The sequence below is a fragment of the Somniosus microcephalus genome, chromosome 30 (genome assembly GCF_052327205.1).
Source record: "Somniosus microcephalus isolate GS21.2 chromosome 30, FLI_Smic_1.0, whole genome shotgun sequence".
In the NCBI taxonomy this organism is placed as follows: domain Eukaryota; kingdom Metazoa; phylum Chordata; class Chondrichthyes; order Squaliformes; family Somniosidae; genus Somniosus; species Somniosus microcephalus.
Window position 1 is genome coordinate 34,110,082 of NC_141016.1, and position 21,906 is coordinate 34,131,987.

Below are 21,906 nucleotides of genomic sequence, written 5' to 3' on the forward strand. Positions count from 1 at the left end.
AGGTGCCGGTTCCCGAGGGGAGTTTCGGGGCTGGGTGCCGAATAGGAATTCTGTCCGAATGGGGGAAAGCTCAGACGGGATCGCCCCACGTGCCCGAGCCGCCTCGATACACCTAGTGGAGCCGGTGCCCAGTGCCACTTTCACCGACTTGATTGCCTTGACCGCGAGCCGGACGTTGGCCCAAGACAGGCACCGCACCATCCATCCCGCTCCTCCGCCATTGAGCAGGTCCCCGACTCTAGTCACCTTGCCAGGCACAGCCCACCCTTTGAATGTAACGCCAATGAGCTTGGGTTTTAAGACTTGACTTAGGACTCCAATCATTTCTTTGAACAGAGAGCACGAATTTTGCATGCAGTCCAAAGCATTAGTGCCTGCCGCTAATTCTCCAACTTTGCTAATGCCACCGCCAACTCCTGAGCTATAATTAATTTCTAGCCCTCGTTTATTATCGCTTCCCCACAGATTGTTAAAAGCAGAACATATTTGTATTATTCTTACTGTGATTTCTAACTTTATCGTTTTAATTAAAGGGTGAGGTAAGACCACAATTGTCACTCGAACAGTGACTGCCCACTCAACAGCTGAAGCAGTGAAAACCCAGTCAGCAGCTGGAGCAGTGAAAACCCAGTCAATATCTGGAGCAGTGAAAACCCAGTCAATAGCTGGAGCAGTGAAAACCCAGTCAATAGCTGGAGCAGTGAAAACCCAGTCAATAGCTGGAGCAGTGAAAACCCAGTCAACAGCTGGAGCAGTGCTCACCCAGTTACTAGCTGGAGCAGTGAAAACTCAGTCAATATCTGGAGCAGTGGAAACCCAGTCACTAGCTGCAGCAGTGAAAACCCAGACAACAGCTGGAGCAGTGCAAACCCAGTCAATAGCTGGTGCAGTGAAAACCCAGTCAATAGATGTTGCAGTGAAAACCCAGTCAACATCTGGAGCAGTGAAAACCCAGTCAACAGCTGGAGCAGTGAAAACCCAGTCAACAGCTGGAGCAGTGACAACCCAGTCAACAGCTGGAGCAGTGACAACCCAGTAAACATCTGGTGCAGTGAAAACCCAGTCAACAACTGGAGCAGTGAAAACCCAGTTAACAGCTGGTGCAGGGAAAACCCAGTCAATATCTGGTGCAGTGAAAGCCCAGTCAACAGCTTGTGCAGGGAAAGCCGAGTCAACAGCTGGAGCAGTGGAAACCCACTCCACAGCTGGTGCAGTGAAAACCCAGTCAACAGCTGGAGCAGTGAAAACCCAGTCAACAGCTGGAGCAGTGACAACCCAGTCAACAGCTGGAGCAGTGACAACCCAGTAAACATCTGGTGCAGTGAAAACCCAGTCAACAACTGGAGCAGTGAAAACCCAGTTAACAGCTGGTGCAGGGAAAACCCAGTCAACAGCTTGTGCAGGGAAAGCCGAGTCAACAGCTGGAGCAGTGGAAACCCACTCCACAGCTGGTGCAGTGAAAGCCCAGACAACAGCTGGTGCAGGGTAAACCCAGTCAATAGCTGGTGCAGGGAAACCCCAGTCAATAGCTGGTGCAGTGAAAATCCAGTCAACAGCTGGTGCAGGGAAAACCCAGTCAACAGCTGGTGCAGGGAAACCCCAGTCAATAGCTGGTGCAGTGAAAACCCAGTCAACAGCTGGTGCAGGGAAAACCCAGTCAATAGCTCGTGCAGGGAAACCCCAGTCAATAGCTGGTACAGTGAAAACCCAGTCAACAGCTTGTGCAGGGAAAACCCAGTCAATAGCTGGTGCAGGGAAACCCCAGTCAATAGCTGGTGCAGTGAAAACCACTCAACAGGAGATATAAGGAAAGTCCACACAACAGGAACTTTATTAAAGGCACTGAGACCGCTGGGCACAAGGTGCAGTGCCGGCACAAACAATAGCAGGTGCAGTGAGGGCCCGCTCAGCAGCAGGGGGATCAAATGCCGACCCCTTCTCAGCTCTGTGAAACTGCCCTATTCTCTGCACTGATCAAGACATTTTAGCTGCACGTGGGAGGAAATTGAACATTCCGTCTAAGAGTCGCGGTTCACTGACCTATCTGTAGTGTCCCGTCAAGGTAATAGGATTGAAAAATAGCAACTAACTTATGATTGGACAAATCAGCCAATGTTAGCAGTGAATTATAACGGCCATGTGTAGAACATTCTGTCTTTTCAACTGAAAGTGAAGAAATGTAAAACTAAACGCTGTTTAAGTTTCCCCTCCCCCCCGCTCCCGTTTATCGAGATGAGAATATTTCTAATCTTTCGCTATCGACTCGAGGCGGCCGCACACTACTTGTTGGTAACCCGTATGTTTCCATAACAATCAGTTTGTACCTGAACAGATTACTCCAACATCCCGCTCGTGTCCGCAGCCAGGCGGACCAATAACAGGCCCTGATCCTTCTCCAAAGTGAGCATCAAGCGGCGCTGCTGCTGCAGAGCCACAGCCCAGCTCGTTACAAACAGCTTCCGCATTCGGTAAGAACCAGGTCCCATCACCGCAAACTGTGCTCCAGGTTCCAGTCCCGTAAATCTCTAGTCTCCCCGCACAGGGACTGCTCCCATTCACCAGTCTGGGCTTGGCACTTCCTGCCAATTATATTGAAATAAACAGTGAGCAATTTAAGGCGCTTTATATTAAAATGTGGTGAGAGTTTCTGTAATCTCATCAATAATCCGATTGTCCTGTTTATTTAGTCAGGTGAGACAAACCTTAAACACTGGCTTCATTGTGTCAACATGTGAGGGGAAATGTTGTTGTTATCAATTCCTGTCTTATCGCCGTGTATATTATGAATGTTTTTAGATAGTCCCATCTATCCGCTGGTTTTCATTTGAACGTTGAAAATTTAATCCAGGGACGGCAACATTATCGGCACTAAGACAGTGAAATGTTGATGAAATTAAATCAAATGTTTCGGTCACAAAATAGAGGAAGTGTCTAATTATTGTGGGCTGGTGAGGCGTTTAGCTCACTCACACGGACGGATCTTTCAGAGTGCTGAGTAGTGGGAGGACTTAAACTGAATCGCGAGATATGCAGTAATCAGATTCGGCAAATTCAAGAATGACATGGATAAAGACCTGAAGAAAAACGGACCGAGGGCTGGGAAATAACCAGGAGCAGCAGAAGCTCCAGATATCCAGGTATTCCCGGTCCTGTACACCTCTGTGTACTTACTTGTTGGGTGAATTGTTCTAATATAATCCTTCTGGGAAATTAACATCCATTCACCAGTCTCTATACCGGCATTTTTCAGGGACATGTTGAGCACAGCATGATGCCACGACCGGCAAATGGAGTAAATAGATAATACATCTGTGTTAACAGTGACGGGGCGTGAGATATGGGCAAGGCTTGCAGGAGAATTCTCCACTCTTTTACCAGCAGTTCCATGGGATGGTGTGTATTTATTGGAACCGTTTACTGATCTTCTCTAAGATTCTGTCCTTATTGCCGTTTCATTATCTATCTAAGTGTCAAAATAGTAAATTCAGGCAGCTGTGGGGTCTTACAGTGTAGTTCCTCCCGTGCTGCCCACAGTAACCGCGGACCCATTGCCCAGGCTACCCGAGGCTGAGAAACCTCCCTCCCCAGTCTCAGATTCACAGTCTGTGGAAAATATCAGATCGCACAACAAGCGATTAGCGCAGGTGCACAGCCGGGCTCACGGCGCATGCCCGGTAGCGGCTGTTGGGTTGAGAATGGAGAGTTGGATTGAGATTGTGACATTTCCAGCCGGTCAGCTCAATCACTGCGGCTTTGGGGCAAATCTCAATGGAAACTTGTTATGTCTGCATTGTAAATGTGCCGAGTGTCAGGTATTTACTGTTCCCGGTGGGGGTGTTTATTATATATAATAACTAGCTGAAGTGCCCAGCAGTGCCGAGGGTCTTTTGAGGGCATGTTGTTGTTGGAAGAGAGAGAGAGAGTGACTGGGGGGAAGAGAGAGAGCGACTGGGGCGAAGAGAGTGAGCGACTGGGGGGAAGAGAGAGCGCGACTGGGGGGGAAGAGAGAGAGCGGCTGGGGGGAAGAGAGAGAGCGATTGGGGGGAAGAGAGAGAGAGAGACTGGTGGGAAGAGAGAGAGCGACTGGGGGGAAGAGAGAGAGCGACTGGGGGAAAGAGAGCGCGACTGGGGGAAAGAGAGAGCTCGATTGGGGGAAGAGAGAGCGCGACTGGGGGGAAGGAAGGGGGGAAAGGGGGGTAATGGGGGAAGGGGGGAAGGGGAGGGGGGAAAGGGGAGGGGATGGGGGAAAGGGGAGGGGGGGAAAGGGGAGGGAATGGGGGAAGGGGGGAGGGGAGGGGGAAGGGGGGAGGGGAGGGGGGAAGGGGGGAGGGGTGGAGGGAGGGGAAAGGGGAGGGGGTGGGGAGGGGGAGAAGGAGGGGGGAGGGGGAGGGGAAGGGGAGTGGGAGGGAGGAATGGGGAGGGTGGCAGGGGTGGAAGAGGGGAGGGAGGGGTGAGGGTGGAGGGGGGGGAGAAAGGGGAGGGGGGAAGGGGAGGGGGAAGGGGGAGGGGGGAAAAGGAGGGGAGGGGGCAGGGAAGGGGAGGGGAGGCGGGGGAAGGGAGGGGAGGGGGAAAGGGGATGGGAGGGTAGGAAGGGGAGCGGGCGGGGTGAAGGGGGAGGGGGGAAGGGGGGGAGGGGGAGAAGGCGGGGGGAGGGGAGGGGGAGTGGGAAGGGGGGAGGGAGAGGGGCGTAGCGGGGGGAGGGGGATGGGAGGGGGAGAGGAGGGAGGGGGGAGAGGGGGAGGGGGAGGGGAGGGGGTGAGGGGAGAGGAGGGGAGGGGTGGGGGAGGTGGGGCAAGGCGGGGGGGCGAAAGTGAGGGGGGAGCCAGCAGACCGTCTCCGCTCTTCCGGCGATGGCTCCGCTGAGCTCCGTGCCACCCCACGCACTGACATGTCGAGCGCAAGCGCCCCGGTCAGCCAAGCCCCGCCCTCCCGAGGCTGGGCCAGGCGGCTTGAGATGGCCAATTGCCGCTGGCCGGGCCCGGTTGCCTTGGTAACCCTCCTCCCCTCTCCGCCTCCCGATCTCCGGGACCGGGCCTGGGCCTGAGCGGCTTGAGATGGCCGATTGCGGGTGGCGAGCCCGGTTGCCAGGGTATCCCTCTCCACTCCGCCTCCCCTCCCGAGCCCCGCCCCCCCCGAATGAAGCGCCAGGAGTTTGCAGTGAGCCCAGCCAGCCTTTACCAAGATGGCTGGCCGCTGGTTCGGAATCGGGCCCAGCGGGGGGGGGGGGGTGATGGGTGGGAGGAGCTTGCCACAATACAATTGCCTCGGGTCCAGCATGGCTGGCAACAGACGCCCAGGCTTCGAGGCCTACCTGCAAAACTGGGAAAGGTAGGAAAATTAATGAGATTAGATAAAAGATTTAGAAAGTAATTAACTTTAAATAAAAAAAATATTTGTTTTAAAAGCAACTTTTTTTTTAATAGACGCAGAAAGCGGGAAAAAGAAATGTAAAGTTTGGAATCAAGACGGTGGCGGCTCACCTCGGTTCAGAAGGATAAGGCCTGCCCACACACGCACCGATTGGTCGACCATCAGGTCACCGAAGCATAGGATTGGTCAATCGTCCTGTCACTCGACTCTAGGAGGGCCCGCCCGCATGCGCGACGAAACCACCCCCGCCACACAGCGATTGGTCGACCATCGGTGTCGCTCGACCGTACGATTGGTCGACCTTAATGTCACTCTATGCTAATGAGTGGATAATGAGATGCTAATGAGCGGAATTTGGACTTTTTTTGATACAGCGGCTGCAATTTCTTTCTCGCCGAAAAGTAAATACGCTTATGACCGTATCGGAATCGTAAGCTATCTTTTGATGGAACGCACGTGTCGGTATGCTCTATAACTTTAGAGTGTATAGCTGGACAGACACACCGAAGGACAGACAGACAGACAGACAGATCTATCCTTTTATATATATAGATGCCCGGCGGTGCCGAGGCTTTTGAGAGGGCATGTTGTTGTTGGTATTGAGAGAGAGAGCGACTGGGGGGGAAGAGAGAGAACGACTGGGGGGAAGAGAGAGAGCGACGGGGGGAAGAGTGAGAGCGACTGGGGGGAAGAGAGAGAGCGACTGGGGGGAAGAGAGAGAGCGACTGGGGTGAAGAGAGAGAGCGACAGGGGCGAAGAGAGAGAGCCATTGGGGCGAAGACAGAGAGCGACTGGGGCGAAGACAGAGAGTGACTGGGGGGAAGACAGAGAGCGACTGGGGGGAAGACAGAGAGCGACTGGGGGGGAAGAGAGAGAGAGTGACTGGGGGGAAGAGAGAGAGAGAGCGACTGGGGGGAAGAGAGAGAGCGACCGGGGGGAAGAGAGAGAGCGACTGGGGGGAAGAGAGAGAGCGACTGGGGGGAAGAGAGAGCGCGACTGGGGGGAAGAGAGAGAGCGACTGGGGGGAAGAGAGAGAGCGACTGGGGGGAAGAGAGAGAGCGACTGGGGGGAAGAGAGAGAGCGCCTGGGGGGAAGAGAGAGAGCGCCTGGGGGGAAGAGAGAGAGCGACTGGGGGGAGAGAGAGAGCGACTGGGGGGAAGAGAGAGAGCGACTGGGGGGAAGAGAGAGAGCGACTGGGGGGGAAGAGAGCGAGCGACTGGGGGGAAGAGAGAGAGCGACTGGGGGGAAGAGAGAGAGCGACTGGGGGGAAGAGAGAGAGCGACAGGGGGAAGAGAGAGAGCGACGGGGGGAAGAGAGAGAGTGACTGGGGGAAGAGAGAGAGCGACTGCGGGGAAGAGAGACAGCGACTCGGGGGAAGAGAGACTGACGGGGGGAAGAGAGAGAGCGACTGGGGGAAGAGAGAGCGCGACTGGGGGGAAGAGAGAGCACGACTGGGGGGAAGGGGGGAAAGGGGAGGGGAGGGCGGGAAGGGGGCAAAGGGGAGGGGAGAAAGGGGAGGGGAAGGGGGGAAAGTGTCGGGGGGAAAGGCGAGGGGGAAAGGGGAGGGGAGGGGAGAGGGGGAGAGGGGGAAACGGGGGTGGGGGGAAATTGGGGGAGGGGTTGGGAAAGGGGAGGGGAGTTGGGGGAAATGGGGTGGAGGAGGGGAATGGGGGAGGGTGGAAAGGGGTGGGAGGGGGAGGAAATGGGGGTAGGGGGAAAGGGGGGAGGGGTGGGAAGGGGTGAGGGGGAAAGGGGGGAGAGGTGTGGAAAGGGGGCGGAGAGGTGTGGAAAGGGGGGGGAAAGGGGGAAAATGGGATGGGAGAGGGGGGAAATGTGGGAAAGGGGGGGAGGGGGGAAAGGGGGGGAAAGGGGGGGATGGGGAGAGGGAGGGGGGCTCTCCCCTCTGCTGGCGATGGCTCCACTGAGCTCCGTGCCGCCCCACACACTGACATGCCGAGCGCAGCGCCCCGGTCAGCCCGAGCCCCGCCCTCCTGAGGCCGGGCCAGGCAGCTTGAGACGGCCGATTGCGGCTGGCCGGGCCCGGTTGCCGGACTAACCCTCTGCGCTCCCCCTCCCCTCCCGAGCCCCGCCCACCCACCCCGAATGAAGCGCCAGGAGCTTGCAGTGAGCCCAGCCAGCCTTTACCAAGATGGCTGGCCACTGATTCGAAATCAGGCCCAGTGGGGGGGGGGGGCGGGGGGGTGGGGGGTGAGGGGTGTTGGGAGCTTGCCACAAAACAATTGCCTAGAGTCCAGCATGGCTGGCAACAGACACCCAGGCTTCGAGGGCTACCTACAAAAACGGGGAAAGGTAGGAAAATTAAAGAGATTAGATAAAAGATTAGAAAGTAATTAACTTTTTTAAAAAACAATATGTGTTTCAAAAGCAACTTTTTTTTTATAGACGCAGAAAGCGGGAAAAAGAAATGAAAAGTTTGGAATCACGATGGTGGCGACTCACCTCAGTTCAGAACGATAAGGCCCGCCCACACACGCACCGATTGGTCGACAGTCAGGTCACCGAAGCGTAGGTTTGGTCAATCGTCCCGTCACTCGACTCTAAGAGGGCCCGCCCACACCACGCAGTGATTGGTGGACCGTCGGGTCGCTCGACCGTACGATTAGTCGACCTCGACGTCACTCGATGCTAATGAGCGGATAATGAGATGCTAATGAGAGGAATTTTGAAAGTTTTTTGGATACCGCGGGTGCAATTTTTTTCTCGCCGAAACATAAATACCCTTACGACCGTTCTGGAATCGTAAGCTTTCTTTTGATGTAACGCACGTGTAGGTATGCTCTATAACTTTATAGTGTATAGCCGGACAGACACACCGAAGGACAGACAGACAGACAGACAGACGTATCCTTTAATATATATAGACTAGCTGAAGTGCCCGGTGGTGCCGAGGCTTTTTCGAGGGCATGTTGTTGTTGGAAGAGAGAGAGAGAGAGCGACTGGGGTGGGGGGGAGAGAGAGAGAGAGAGAGCGTGACGGGGGGGGGAAGAGAGAGAGCCACTGGGGGGTAGAGAGAGAGCGACTGGGGGGTAGAGAGAGAGCGCGGGTGGGGGGAAGGGAGGGCGGGGGGGAAAGGGAGGGCGGGGGGGAAGGGAGGGGCAGAAGGGAGGGCGGGGGGGAAGTGGGGGCTTGGGGAAGGGAGGGCGGGGGGGAAGGGAAGGGGGACGGGGGCGGGGGGGAAGGGGGGGCGGGGGGGAAGGGAGGGGGGGAGGGAGGGCGGGGGGGGGCGGGAGGAAGGGAGGGCTTGAGGCTGAGAGACAGGCACAGCCACGCCCGATTGCCGGGGTAACCCTGCCGCGCCGCCCCGCACTGCCGAGAGCCGCGCTCTCCGAGCCCCGCCCCCCCCCGGCCGAGAGCCGCGCTCTCCGAGCCCCCCCCCCCTGGCCGAGAGCCGCGCTCTCCAAGCCCCGCCCCCCCGGCCGAGTGCCACGCTCTCCAAGCCCCGGCCCCCCGGCCGAGAGCCGCGCTCTCCAAGCCCCGCCCCCCCGGCCGAGAGCCGCGCTCTCCAAGCCCCGCCCCCCCCGGCCGAGAGCCGCGCTCTCCAAGCCCCACCCCACCGGAGAGCCGCGCTCTCCAAGCCCCGCCCCCCCCCCGGCCGAGAGCCGCGCTCTCCAAGCCCCAGCCGGCCCGCACTCCCGTTGCCGGGGTAACCCGATCCGCACTCTCGAGAGCCCCGCACCCCCCTCCCCACCCGAGCCGAGCGCGGAACAGAGTCTCACCTGCTCCTGCTGCGCGCGCACCCTGACCCTCGTGGCTGACGCCGTTGCCCCGGGTAACGTGACACAGGGGGGGGGCTGTGTGGTAAGGAGCTTAGCAGCAGCCCAGTTACCTAGCTCGGGCCTGGCTGGGCAAGAAAGGCCCAGGCTTTCAGGCCTAATAAAAAAACGGGCAAAGGTAGGAAAAAGAATCTTCAGGTGAGACAAAATATTTACAAATGAGTGATTTATTTTAAAAGAATTTAATAAATTGAATTTTATTTTGCTGGAAATGTATATTTGAAAACAAAGACGCAGAAAGCAGGAAAAAGAATGGAAGCAAGATGGCAGCTACTCACCTCGGTTCAGAACGAAAAGGCCCGCCCACACACGCACCGATTGATCGACCGTCAGGTGACCAAAGCGTAGGATTGGTCAATCGTCCCGTCACTCAACCGTAGGAGGGCCCGGCCACACGCGGCAGCAAGCCGCCGTACGATTGGTCGACCTCGAGGTCACTCTGTCGCTAATGAGCAGATAATGAGTTGCTAATGAGCGGAACGTTGAAGGTTTTTCTGATACCGCGGGCGCGATTTTAGCCCGGCCGAAACGTAAATACGCTTAAAACCGTCTCGGAAGCGTAAGCTTTCTTTGGAGGTAACGCACGCGTAGGTACGCCCTGTAACTTTCGAGCGCATAGCCCGACAGACGCACAGGCGATGACAGACAGAATGACAGACAGAATGACAGAATGACAGACAGACAGACAGACAGACAGATGTACCGATTTATATATATAGGTAAGTAATATAATTTAACACAAACAGTAATCCTAATATTAATAATATAAATTTAATAATAACCAGGGAATACTGGAATTATAATCTCTCGCTTTCCGGGGATGGACAGACGCTGTTTATTTTACTTCCGCTTTCTTCCGTAAATGATCAGAGGCGGTGGGAGATGAGAGACAGAAGAAAGATTTTTACCTGCGCAGATGACGCCGGCATCCCAGGAGTGTGACAAGGAATAGTGACCCCATTGAGCCAAATCACACTTCCGCAGAGTGGCCTCGGTCCCGCCGCAGTGAACATTCCACGTCACAATGGGTCCGGACCCTTCCCCAAAGTGAGCCCCGCCCGGTCTTGACAGCGCGGCCCCACAGCCCAGCTCCTGGCACACAACAGCGGCGTCCCATAGGTCCCAGAGACCACCATACACAGTCCCCCACTGTCCCCTGTAGTGAATCTCCAGTCTCCCAGCGCACAGACTGCCCCCATTCACCAGTCTCAGCTTCACCGTCTCTGTAAAATATCAGAAATAACATCAAGCGGTTAGAGCGTATTAAACCCACAGTCTCCCAGCGCACGGACCGCCCCCATTCACCAGGCAAGAGGGACCATGTGAGGAATCAGTGGGAACATCAGGCTGTGCCCAGACCCCGAATAAAACCCAGAGTAAATATGAAACATGGCAAAAGGGAGAGGAAAATACTAATTAACGGTGTAAACGAGCAGGGAACCGGGAGTCAGCGGGAAGTTCCCAGCAGCAGAGCGGCTTCCACGGGGTCGGGGTGGCGATTGGCTCAGAATATATTCCAGCCTCCAGAGGTTGAGAAAAAGGCGTGGCTGCAATGGTCAGCTGTCCATCATGATCAGTACCGATTGGCCAAGGTAGTGCGAGCTCAGCCCCAGTGAGGATTGGAAGAAATTCCCCCCAATCCCCGGAGACAATAGAGGAAGAGGCGGGGCTGGATGGTCATGTGATCCTAATGTCAGCACTGATTGGTGAGGTGGAAAGTGAGAGCTGCTGTGGGACCGGCAGCAGTGTCAGTGGAGCCGGCCCTTCACACTCTGCCCTTCAGGGCCCCGTTTATTGTCGCTCTGCATGAAGGGAGCAGCCGCCTCTCAGCTGGAATTAAAGATCTTTAGTAACAGTCCACGGGAAACAATCTTCCCGTCCGATGGACACAGGAGGAGCTGGTTAATCGGTGATCGAAAAGACGCTGAGATTGTCACCCAGCCTTAATATTCAATGGGATGGATCAGAGCAGAGAGATACCAGATAAAGTAAAAATGAAAAGCGATTACCTGACGGGTCAGCCTGACTGTTCCCAGGTCTGCCTGAAATGAGACATTGAGAATTATAGTTCGCTGGGGCAAGAAATTAATAAAAATGTCAGAAAGAAAACGCACACATACAACGAACTGTGGGGTAACAATTCCAGTCTCGTTGTGAAAATCTGAAACGGGGCCTGTGATTTCATCTGTTCTTCATTACTTATAAAACCTCAAATACAATCTATGTAGCAAGCTGACATTTGTAAAGTGCCAACAGTTTATCGAGAATTGTTTTCACACAAACACACACTGACACCTGGGCACACTCTCTCCTTGTGGTGACAGTGCTCGGGCCCCCTGTATTACCAGTGTTTAGGTGCCCAGAGAAGGCGGTGGTGATGGACCTGCTCCTCGTAGAATCATAGAATGACACAGCACAGATGGAGGACTTTCGGCCCATCCTGCCTGTGCTGGCTCTTTGAAATGCGATCCAATTAGTCCCTGCCCCCTGCCCTTTCCCCTTAGCCCTGAAAGTTACTGGTGACGGTGCTCTGACAATTTTTTGCCCGTGTGTAGTTGCCCTGAGCAGGCGGTGGTGATGATGAGCATTGCAGCTCTTTTAACAGCTGCAGTGCTCTTCATCTTCATATTAGGTAATCCCTCGGAACTGAGGATGACTTGGTTCCGCACTAAAAATGAGTTCTCAGGTGACTGCTTCGTCCAATTATGGACCTACAGTCTCTGTCATAGGTGGGGCCGACGATGGTTGAAGGGGCTGGTGGGTGTAGTTCTCGGGTTGACGTGCGCTCCTTCCACTGCTTGTGCTTCGCTTCTGTTTGCTCCTGGCAAAGAGACTCGAGGTGTTCGGCGATTTCCCGAATGCTTCTCCTCCACTTTGTGCGGTCTTGTGCCAGGGATTCCCAATTGTCAGTGGAGATGTTGCACTTTTTCAAGGAGGCTTTGAGGGTGTCCTGGGGCGCTCTTGCCGTGTCGGAGCTTCGAGTAGAGCACTTGCTTTGGGAGTTTCGTATCAGGCATGCGGACGATGTGGCCCATCCATCAGAGCTGTTCAAGCATGGTCAAAGCTTCGATGCTGGGGATGTTAGCCTGAGCGAGAACACTGACTTTGGTGTGTCTATGCTGCCAATGGATTGGCAGGACCTTGCGGAGGCAGCGTTGGTTTTATCTCTCCAGGGATTTGAGGTGCCTCCTATACATGGTGCATGTCTCTGAAGCTTACAGGAAGGCGGGTATCACTACTGCTCTGTAGACCATGAGCTTGGTGCTGTGTTTGAGGTCCCGGTCTTCAAACACTCACTTCCTCAGGCGACTGAAGGCGGCGCTGGCACACTGGCAGTGCTGGACTTTGTTATCGACATCTGCCTTTGTTGACAGTAGGCTTCCGAGGTATAGAAAGTGTTCCACATTGTCCAAGGCCTCGTCATCGATTTTGATAATCGGGGAGCAGTACTGTGTGGCGGGGGCAGCTTGGTAGAGGACCTTTGTCTTATGGATGTTTAGTGTAAGGTCAATGCTCTCGTAAGCTTCCATGAAGGTGTTCACAATGGTTTGGAGGTCGACCTCCAAGTGCGCGCAGACGCAAGCATCGTCTGCATACTGTAACTCAATGACAGGGGATGGGTCAACTTTGGATCTGGACTAGAGGTGACGGAGGTTGAACAGTTTCCCGTTTGTTCTGTAGATTAGCTCCACTCCAGCAGGGTACTTACTGAGGGTGAGATGGAGCATTGCCGCAAGGAAGATTGAGAAGAACGTTGTTGCCATAACACAGCCTTGCTTGATACCGATCCATACATGAATTGGGTTTGTGTTGGATCCATTGGTCAGTGTAATGCCTTGCATGTCATCATGAATTATGCGGGGGATGGTGACAAACTTTTGGGTGCAGCCGAATTTGAAGGCGCTCTCACAGTGACTTTAAGTAGCGAAGTATAGGATTCCCATGCAAAGTTCAGGATGGAATATTAGTATAATTTAAATTAAATTATAGATTATCTTATTGTGTGATGAGTTTCAGAGCCTTTAAGTTTAATTCAATGTTTTCCATGTGGAAACGTCAAAGCTTCCATAAAGTTGTAATTGGAAGTTTCTGAAACAAATCAAAATGAACCATTGGTTAGACGGGTTCACACCTCCTATCTCTGTGCTAGCTGTTCCTCAATAGGTTCCAGCTGAGCGAATTCTCTTGTAACCTGTCCTTGCCGATTGGTCCATCATTTTACCCGTTAATGATGTTCGGTTAATGGTCCTCTCATTTACTGGTTAATCTTTGCTCCTTTTTAAAATGCAGCCAATATGTTGACCTGCTCCCAGCCCCCCTGATGATACTGTGTCCCACAGATCTCCAGGTCTCTTTCTATTCTAAATGTTATATACTAGAGACAGTGTGTTGACCTGCTCTCAATCCCCCTGATGATATTGTGTCCCACAGATCTCCAGGTCTCTTTCTATTCTAAATGTTATATAATAGAGACAGTGTGTTGACCTGCTCCCAGCCCCCCTGATGATACTGTGTCCCACAGATCTCCAGGTCTCTTTCTATTCTAAATGTTATATACTAGAGAGAGTGCGTTGACCTGCTCCCAGCCCCCCTGATGAAATTGTGTCCCACGGTTCTCCAGGTCTCTTTCTATTCTATAAGTTATATACTAGAGACAGTGTGTTGACCTGCTCCCCATCCCGCTGATGATATTTTGCCCTCCAGATCACCTGGTCTCTTTCTATTCCCTAGGTTATATATTACAGACAACGTGACACCGATTCTTGTCCTCAGCTGCGTTTGTCAAGGATTCTTGATTGAGAGCAGTTTCCAAACAGAATCTCTCTGGTCTCGTTCAAGTCCGGGTTCTGAAAAGTTGACAGAGCATTACAAGCTTCCACTCCAGGAGAGCCTCAGCAGTCCTGAACAACACTCTCCTGTCCTGCACATTCATCATTTATTGTTATCCATTGACAGACTAGTGGGAATAATCTTTCTGTATTTACTCAAAAACTTTAAAAACTCAACGCTTCTGTTAGAATTGATGATTGTGAGACTACAAAATAGAGTCAATACACAGCGTTTATATGAAAGTTCTTCTCCTGTCAGATTATCAGGTGTGTCGAGAATTACAAAAAATTATTTTATATTAAACTATATCAAGTCCAACTTGAACAACATTCACAATTAAATGAGTTCCCGTTGGGTTTATGAAGCAAATGAATTGAAAATCTTTAATTGCACGTTAAAACCTCCAGTAAAACACCAGAGGGAGCTCACACCAAACAATCCCGACTCTGAGCATTAACAGCGCAAAGAGTAATTTCTAACAAAATATCTCCATAGCCCTTAACTAGTGCCTGGATATAAGTTACCATGGTTAGAAAATCAACAAAGACGCATCGAATATTGACAAGAACAGGACAAAGTGCTCTGATCGCTATCTGCCGCAGTTAAATATACAAACAAAATCAGGATTTGTTACACAAAGCTACCAGAGCATGGGACATGTGGAATGAGATAGAGAAACAATCCCGCTATCTCATTAAATACTACATGACACTTTATAAATCTATGGAGCAATTGGAGGAATAATAAGAAACAAGTCCCTATAACTCATTAAACAAAACATGACACAGCATATAAAGTATGGGACATGTGGAAGGAGATTGAGAAATATATCCCGTTATCTCATTAAACACTACATGATTCTGTAGAAAAGTTATGGATCATTTGGAAAGAGACTGAGAAACATTAATTATTACTTGACATTGTTCATCCAAATGTATGAAATAGAAAGCTTAATTTAATATAAAAAGCTCATAGCTCAGACGATCCTCACTAACTAAACAAAAAAACTCATACAGCAAATCCTAGGGAGGTTTAGGATATTTCAATAGCATCATTTTTGACGAGTGTACTTGAAAAGAGCTCAATTAATAATGATTACTAACTGAAGCAATGTAGGTTTCACCTCTAGTTAATATCTAACTTTACAATATATATAGTCCTTGTCCAACACTCCAACGCTGAACAAATTATCTTTTAAAAAATAGGTCAATTCTCTGTATCACATGCGGTCAGACAGCACTTCTAGTGAGAAATATCTGTGACAGAAATGTGTGTGTGTGTTCAGTCGGCAGTAGGTGCAGCTTTGACTGGTGTTCTACACTCAGAGAGTTCACTTACACCCCAGACTCCGATACATTCTATTCTAACAGTGAATGCGCTCTGCTTCCAATAGGCTCGGTTTTAAACCCCACTGGAATATCAACTCCAGTCTGCTCTGTCTATACGGGAGCCGCAGGGAACAAAATAAAGCAAACTGGTGTGGAATTTGTGCTCGATTTCGATTTTAAATCTAAATTTGGCACAAATCTCCTCTGAAAATTAAAGTAAGTGTTAATCAGATGCAATATATAATACACCTGTTTATTGACACAGACAGAGTTGAACAATTGTTTGCAATTTGAAGTTGATGGAACTTTCAAATCAATGAACAACCCAAAATATATATTAAATTAAAATTGTACAAATTAAATAACACATTGCAATATTCACTTCATACGATCCCAATGAATGACATTAATATGCCCATTATCTGTCAATTGAATTTGATCAGCACGCGATTTGTGAAAATGATTCAGGGAGTGATGTACATTTCATGTTTTTTCTCCGTTCTATGATTTGCAGAAAATGTTCTTTAAATCTACAAAACAGAATTTTATGTTCCAATCAGTTTTATTATATCAAATAAAATGAATCACGGTAACATATTTCTTTAAATGTAAAATGTATCTGATAACAGTGCGAGAAGGTTTCCCTGTCAGTAAACCAGATTTTGTTAAAGAAGGAGATTAATAAATATAACTAAACACACACTGGAAGCAGCGAGAAAATGACTGAAGTAATCGACCGACAAACTCAGCAAAAGGTATCGAGCAGTAGGAAGGAGATTGAGAAACCAGTCCCGAAATCTCATTAAACACTACATATAAATATATGAAATAGAATGATTAATTTCAGATAAAAGTTCATAATTTTGAAGATCATCACTGACTAAACAACAATATGCACAATCCCAGAGAGTTTGGAAATTTCAGTAACATTTTTTGGAGGGTAAACTTAACAATGATTATACTGTTAATTAATGCAAATTGAAACAATATTGGTTCCACGTCTAGTTAGTATTTAACAACATTGAAATTAATTCTCCAACGTTCTAATACTGAATAAACTATTTAAAATAGTTCAGTTCACTGAAACACACGGGGTCAGACAGCACTTCTGGTGAGAAATATTTGTGACAGAAATGTGTATGTGGGTTCAGTCGGCAGTAAGTGCAGCTTTGACTGGTGTTCTAAACTCAGTGAGTTCACTTACACCCCAGACTCTGATACACTCTATTCTAACAGTGAATGCGCTCTACTTCTAGCAGGCTTTGTATAAATAATCCGATTAGAATTTTAACTCCAGTCTGCTCTGTCTGTGCAGGAGCCAAGGGGGACAAAACAAAACAAAACTGCTGCGGTAGTGTCTTGGTTTCTGTTTAAAAACTAAATTTTACTCAAGACTCAGCTGGGAATTTAAAATAAGTGCTATTCAGATGTAAAATATTCTTACATCTGAATAGAATGACATTGACAGAAATGGGTAAAGTTTCCCTATTTGTAGTTGATGGAATTTAAAATGAATCAACCCAAAATATGTTTTAAATGAGAATTCTTCGAATTGCATAAAGCATTTCAATATTCACTTCACACGATCCCAATGAATGACACATTTGAATAAAATATGACTGTTTATTTCAGATTGAATTTGATCAGCAGGCGATTTGTGAAAATGATTCAGGGAGTGAGATTCATTTCATGCTTTATTCTCCGTTCTATGATTTGCAGAAAATGTTCTTTAAATTATCTACAAAACAGGATTTTAGTATCCAATCAGTTTTATAAAATAATAAATTTAACCACAGAAATATATTTCGTTAAACTCACAAAGTATCTGATAACAGTGAGATAACGTTTCCCTGTCAGTGAACCAGCATTTGTTATTGGTGGAGATTAATAAATATAACCAAACACACACTGGAAACAGAGAGAAAATGAACGGAGTCACCGACCAAAAACCTCAGCAAAAAATATCGAGCATCTGGCAGGAGATTGAAAAACAAATCCCGAAATATCATTAAACCTTACATGACACTGAAAAAATAGTATGGAGCAGGTGGAGGGAAATTGAGAAATAAGTTCCAATATCTCATTAAATTCTACATGATTCTGTATGAAAAGTATGGGGCATGTGGACGGAGACTGAGAAAGCGTCATTATTACATCAGTCTGTATATGTAAATGTACAAAAAATAGTTTAATATTAAAAGCTCATAATTTTGAAGATATTCACTAACTAAACAACAACACTCACAGAACAATTTCTGCAATGATTTAGGGAATATTACGAACAACAATATTTGGAGACTTTATTTAATTATAATTGTAATAATGGTTAATGCTAATTGATACACTATTGGTTCCGCCACTAGTTACTATTTTATTATACAATATTTGTAAACCTTATCCAACATGCTAATGCTCAATAAAGTTATTTTAAATAGATCAGTTCACTCTCTCACACGGGGGTCAGACAGCACTTCTAGTGAGAAATATCTGTGACAGAAATGTGTGTGGGTTCAGTCGGCAGTAGGTGCAGCTTTGACTGGTGTTCTACACTCAGTGAGTTCACTCACACCCCAGACTCCAATACACTCTATTCTAACAGTGAACGCGCTCAACTTCCAACAGACTCAGTTTACATAATCCTATTAGAATTTCAACTACAGTCTGCTCTGTCTGTACAGGAGCTGCAGGCGGAAGGCGATGGAGAACCCAGTCCCGATATCTCATTAAACGCTACATGACGCTATTAAAATTCAAGAAAACAACATTTACATTCCACATCACTTCAATGCGTAGTAAAGAACAGTAATTTTATTAATGAGGTACATATTATGAGAAAAAAAGCTTATCCATAGATAAACTAAACAACAGCACCCACACAGTAAATTCCCCAGAGATGAAGGAAGTTTTAGTGACATATTCTTTTTGGATAGTGTAGTTAAAAATACTAAACATGCATGCTAATTGAAACAATATTGGTTCACCTCTAGTTAATACTTATTATACAATATTAAAGACCTTGTACAGCACTCTAATGCTCAACAGCCTAACATGATAATTCCAGACTCGGCAAAACACTGGGGTCAGACATCACTTCTAGTGAGAAATATCTGTGACCGAAATGTATGTGTGGGTTCAGTCGGCAGTAGGTGTAGCTTTGCCTGGTGTTCTACACTCAGTGAGTTCACTCACACCCCAGATTCCAATACATTCTATTCTATCAGTGAAAGCGCTCTACTTCCAGCAGGCTTGGTTTAAATAATCCGGATAGAATTTCAACTCCAGTCTGCTCTGTCTGTACAAGAGCCGCAGGGGACAAAATAAAGCAAAATTGCCGCGTTATTGTGACCGATTTCGGATTTAAATCTAAGATTGACACAAATCTCGACTGGGAATTTAAAGTAAGTGTTAATCAGATGAACAATATTCTGAACGCGCTGATTGTCAACAACAGAAATTGATAATTGATTCCCTATTTCAAGTTGATGGAACTTAAAATCAAACAAACAGCTGAAAATATATATCAAATGAATATTCTACAAATTAAGTAATAATTTCAATATACACTTCATGCGATCCCAATGAATGACAAATTTGAAGAAAATATGCCCGTTTTCTTCAGATTGAATTTGATCAGCAGGCGATTTGTGAAAATGATTCAGGGAGTGATATACATTTCATATTTTTTTCTCCATTCTATGATTTGTAGAAAATGTTCTTTAAATTATCTACAAAACAGGATTTTAGAATCCAATCAGTTTTATAAAATAAAATAAATTAAACCACAGAGATATATTTTGTTAAACTCACAAATTATCTGATAACAGTGCGATAACGTTTCCCTGTCATGTAAACCAGCATTTGTTATTGATAGATGTTGATAAATATAACCAAACACGCACTGGAAGCAGAAAGATACTGAACGGAGTCACTGACCAAAAATCTCAGCAAAAACTATGGAACATGTTTAAGGAGATTGAGAAAGAAGTCCCAAAATCTTATTAAATTCTACATGACACTGTATAAAAAGAATGGAGCAGGTGGAGGGAGGCTGAGAAAGCATCATTATTACATCAGTCTGTACATATTCATGTATTAAATTGAAAAAATAGTTTAATATTAAAAGTTCATAACTTTGAAGATAACCACAAACTAAACAACAAAACTCACACAGCAAATTTTCCAAAGATTTAGGAAATGTTACTAACATTAACATTTGGAGAATGTATTTAATTGTAATTATTCTAATGGTTAATGCTAATTGTTACAATATTGGTTCCACCAGTAGTTAATATTTTCTTATACAATATTTATAAACCTCATCCAAAATTCTAATGCTGCTAAAAACGTTTTTAAGTATTTCAGTTCACTCTATCACACCGGGTCAGACAGCACTTCTAGTGAAAAATATCTGTGACCGAAATGTGTGTGTGTGTTCAGTCGGCAGTAGGTGCAGCTTTGACTGGTGTTCTACACTCAATGAGTTCACTTACACCCCAGACTCCGATACACTCTATTCTATCAGTGAATGCGCCCTACTTCTAAAAGTCTCAGTTTAAATAATCCAATTAGATTTACAACTCCAATCTGCTCTGTCTGTACAAGTGCTGCAGGTGGAAGGCGTTTGAGGAACCAGTCCCGATATCTCATAAAAGTCCACATGACACGTTTAAAATTCAAGACAACAACATGTACTTTGCACATCACCTCAATGTGTTCAGTAGTAAAGACCAATAATTATATTAATGAGGCACATATTATAATAATAATCAACGATGACTCACATTTGAGAAGCTGCAGTAAAAAGAGAGTCATGAAGGACCGGGGCATCGTCGCCGGTGCTGGTTACAGTGACGGGACCTGAACATTAACAGAATGTTGTTTGCAGATACCGAGCCGGCCCTCCAGCACCTTCCGACGCCCCGACAGAACTGGAACTTAATTCTTTGAAAACAGTTTGTACAGAAACCAACGTTTCTTTCAAAATAACCAATAGATTTTGAAAGGTGTTAACCGTGAATTGCAGTCTGGTAAAATACCCCAATGAGAAGGAACCTGCCCATTAATAGAAGAAAACAGCCCAGGTTCCATCCACTGCTGTTGAGCTGTGTGAGTCTGATAAGCGAAATGCGTCACCGACCCCGCATCTGGATCACATATTCATACAGAACAGAAGGAGGCCATTCGGCCCATTACACCTGTACCGGCTCTTTGAAAGAGCTGTTCAATTTAGTTTCACGTTCCTGCTTTTTGCCTATAACCCGATAATACTTTCTAAAGTGTGGTGCGCAGAATTGTATCCAATACTCCAGCCGAGGCATAACCAGAGATTTGTAAAGTTTTAGCATTATTTTCTAGTTTTTTATATAATCAATGCCCCTATTAACAAAGCCAATTACACATACGCTTTCTAAACCACCATCTCAACTTACCCGGTCACCTTCAAATATTAGTCAATATGCACCCCAGTTCCCTCTGTTCTTGCACACCCTCAAAATAGTACAATTTAGATTGTACTGTCTCTCCATATTATTCCTCTCAAAGACCAACATTTTATACTTAGCCATGTTAAATTGCATTTTCCTTGCGTCTGCACATTTCACCAGTATGTCTATGTCTTTCGGAATTCTGCTACTATAATGTTCACTATTTAATATGTTGTGTTAATTTATATTGCCGCAATATTTGAAATTGTATTCCCTATACACAAGTCCAGTTCATTTATAGACTGCAAGAAAAGCAATGGTCCTAATACCGACACCTGGTGTACACAATTTCAATATTCTATCCAGTCACAGAAAAATCCATTCACCACTAGTCTCTGCCTCCTATTCGTTAGACAATGTACTACGGAAGTTACCACCGTCCCTTCAATATCATGAGCATCTATTTTCGGAATTAATCTTCGGTGAGGCACTTTTGAAAGTCCATAGATACAACATGTACTGCAGTACCTTCATCAGTCAACTCTGTTAATTCATCAAAGAACTCAGGTTATTCAGACGTGAATTAAGTTTAACTATTAAATGATGGCTGTCCGTTATTAACCTATGCTTCTCCAAATGAGAATTAATTTTGTCTTGACAATGGTCTCTAGTAGTTTTTTCCAACCACCACTGACTTTAGACTGCCAGGCCTGTAGTTTCCTGGTTCATTCCACTCTGCTTTTTTGAACAGGTGTGTGGCATTTGCAATCCACCATTCCTCTGGCACCACTCCAATATCCAAGGAGATTGACCGCTTGTGGTCAGTGTGTCTGTTATTTCCAGCCTAGCTTCCCTTAGCAACTTAGGATTTGTAGGGGGGTGGCATGTGCCCAGTCAGCCCTGCCCCTGACTGTCCCTGAGCGATTCGAATTGCTCCCACACCCCTGGGTTCCAGACACCAGACTTAGGTACAGGCAGTGATACAGAAAATCGAGTAGAAAAGTGGTTTGGTACAAGAAAACCGTGAATTTTATTGAAAAACAATGCAACACAATCTTACTGAGAATTACTGATATAGTTACAGGCATAAAACAATTACACTTAGATGGGAATGGGGAACACATGGCACATCGAGGAAAACAAATTCATTAAATCCCCTTA

The 21,906-nt window shown here is 47.6% G+C and overlaps 1 protein-coding gene across 1 annotated transcript in view; it reads right to left on the reverse strand.

Moving 5' to 3' along the window:
* Window positions 1-20,149, reverse strand: part of LOC147098120 (scavenger receptor cysteine-rich domain-containing protein DMBT1-like) — a 57,106-nt gene extending 36,957 nt beyond the window's left edge. Inside the window, exons 1-4 of the mRNA XM_085970826.1 lie at window positions 20,104-20,149; window positions 11,174-11,206; window positions 10,073-10,387; window positions 2,325-2,579 (exon numbers count right to left, since the gene is read on the reverse strand). Coding sequence (XP_085826952.1) covers window positions 2,325-2,579; window positions 10,073-10,387; window positions 11,174-11,206; window positions 20,104-20,149 — 649 coding nt within the window. The remainder of the gene's footprint in view (window positions 1-2,324; window positions 2,580-10,072; window positions 10,388-11,173; window positions 11,207-20,103) is intronic.
* Window positions 20,150-21,906: the final 1,757 nt, after the last annotated feature.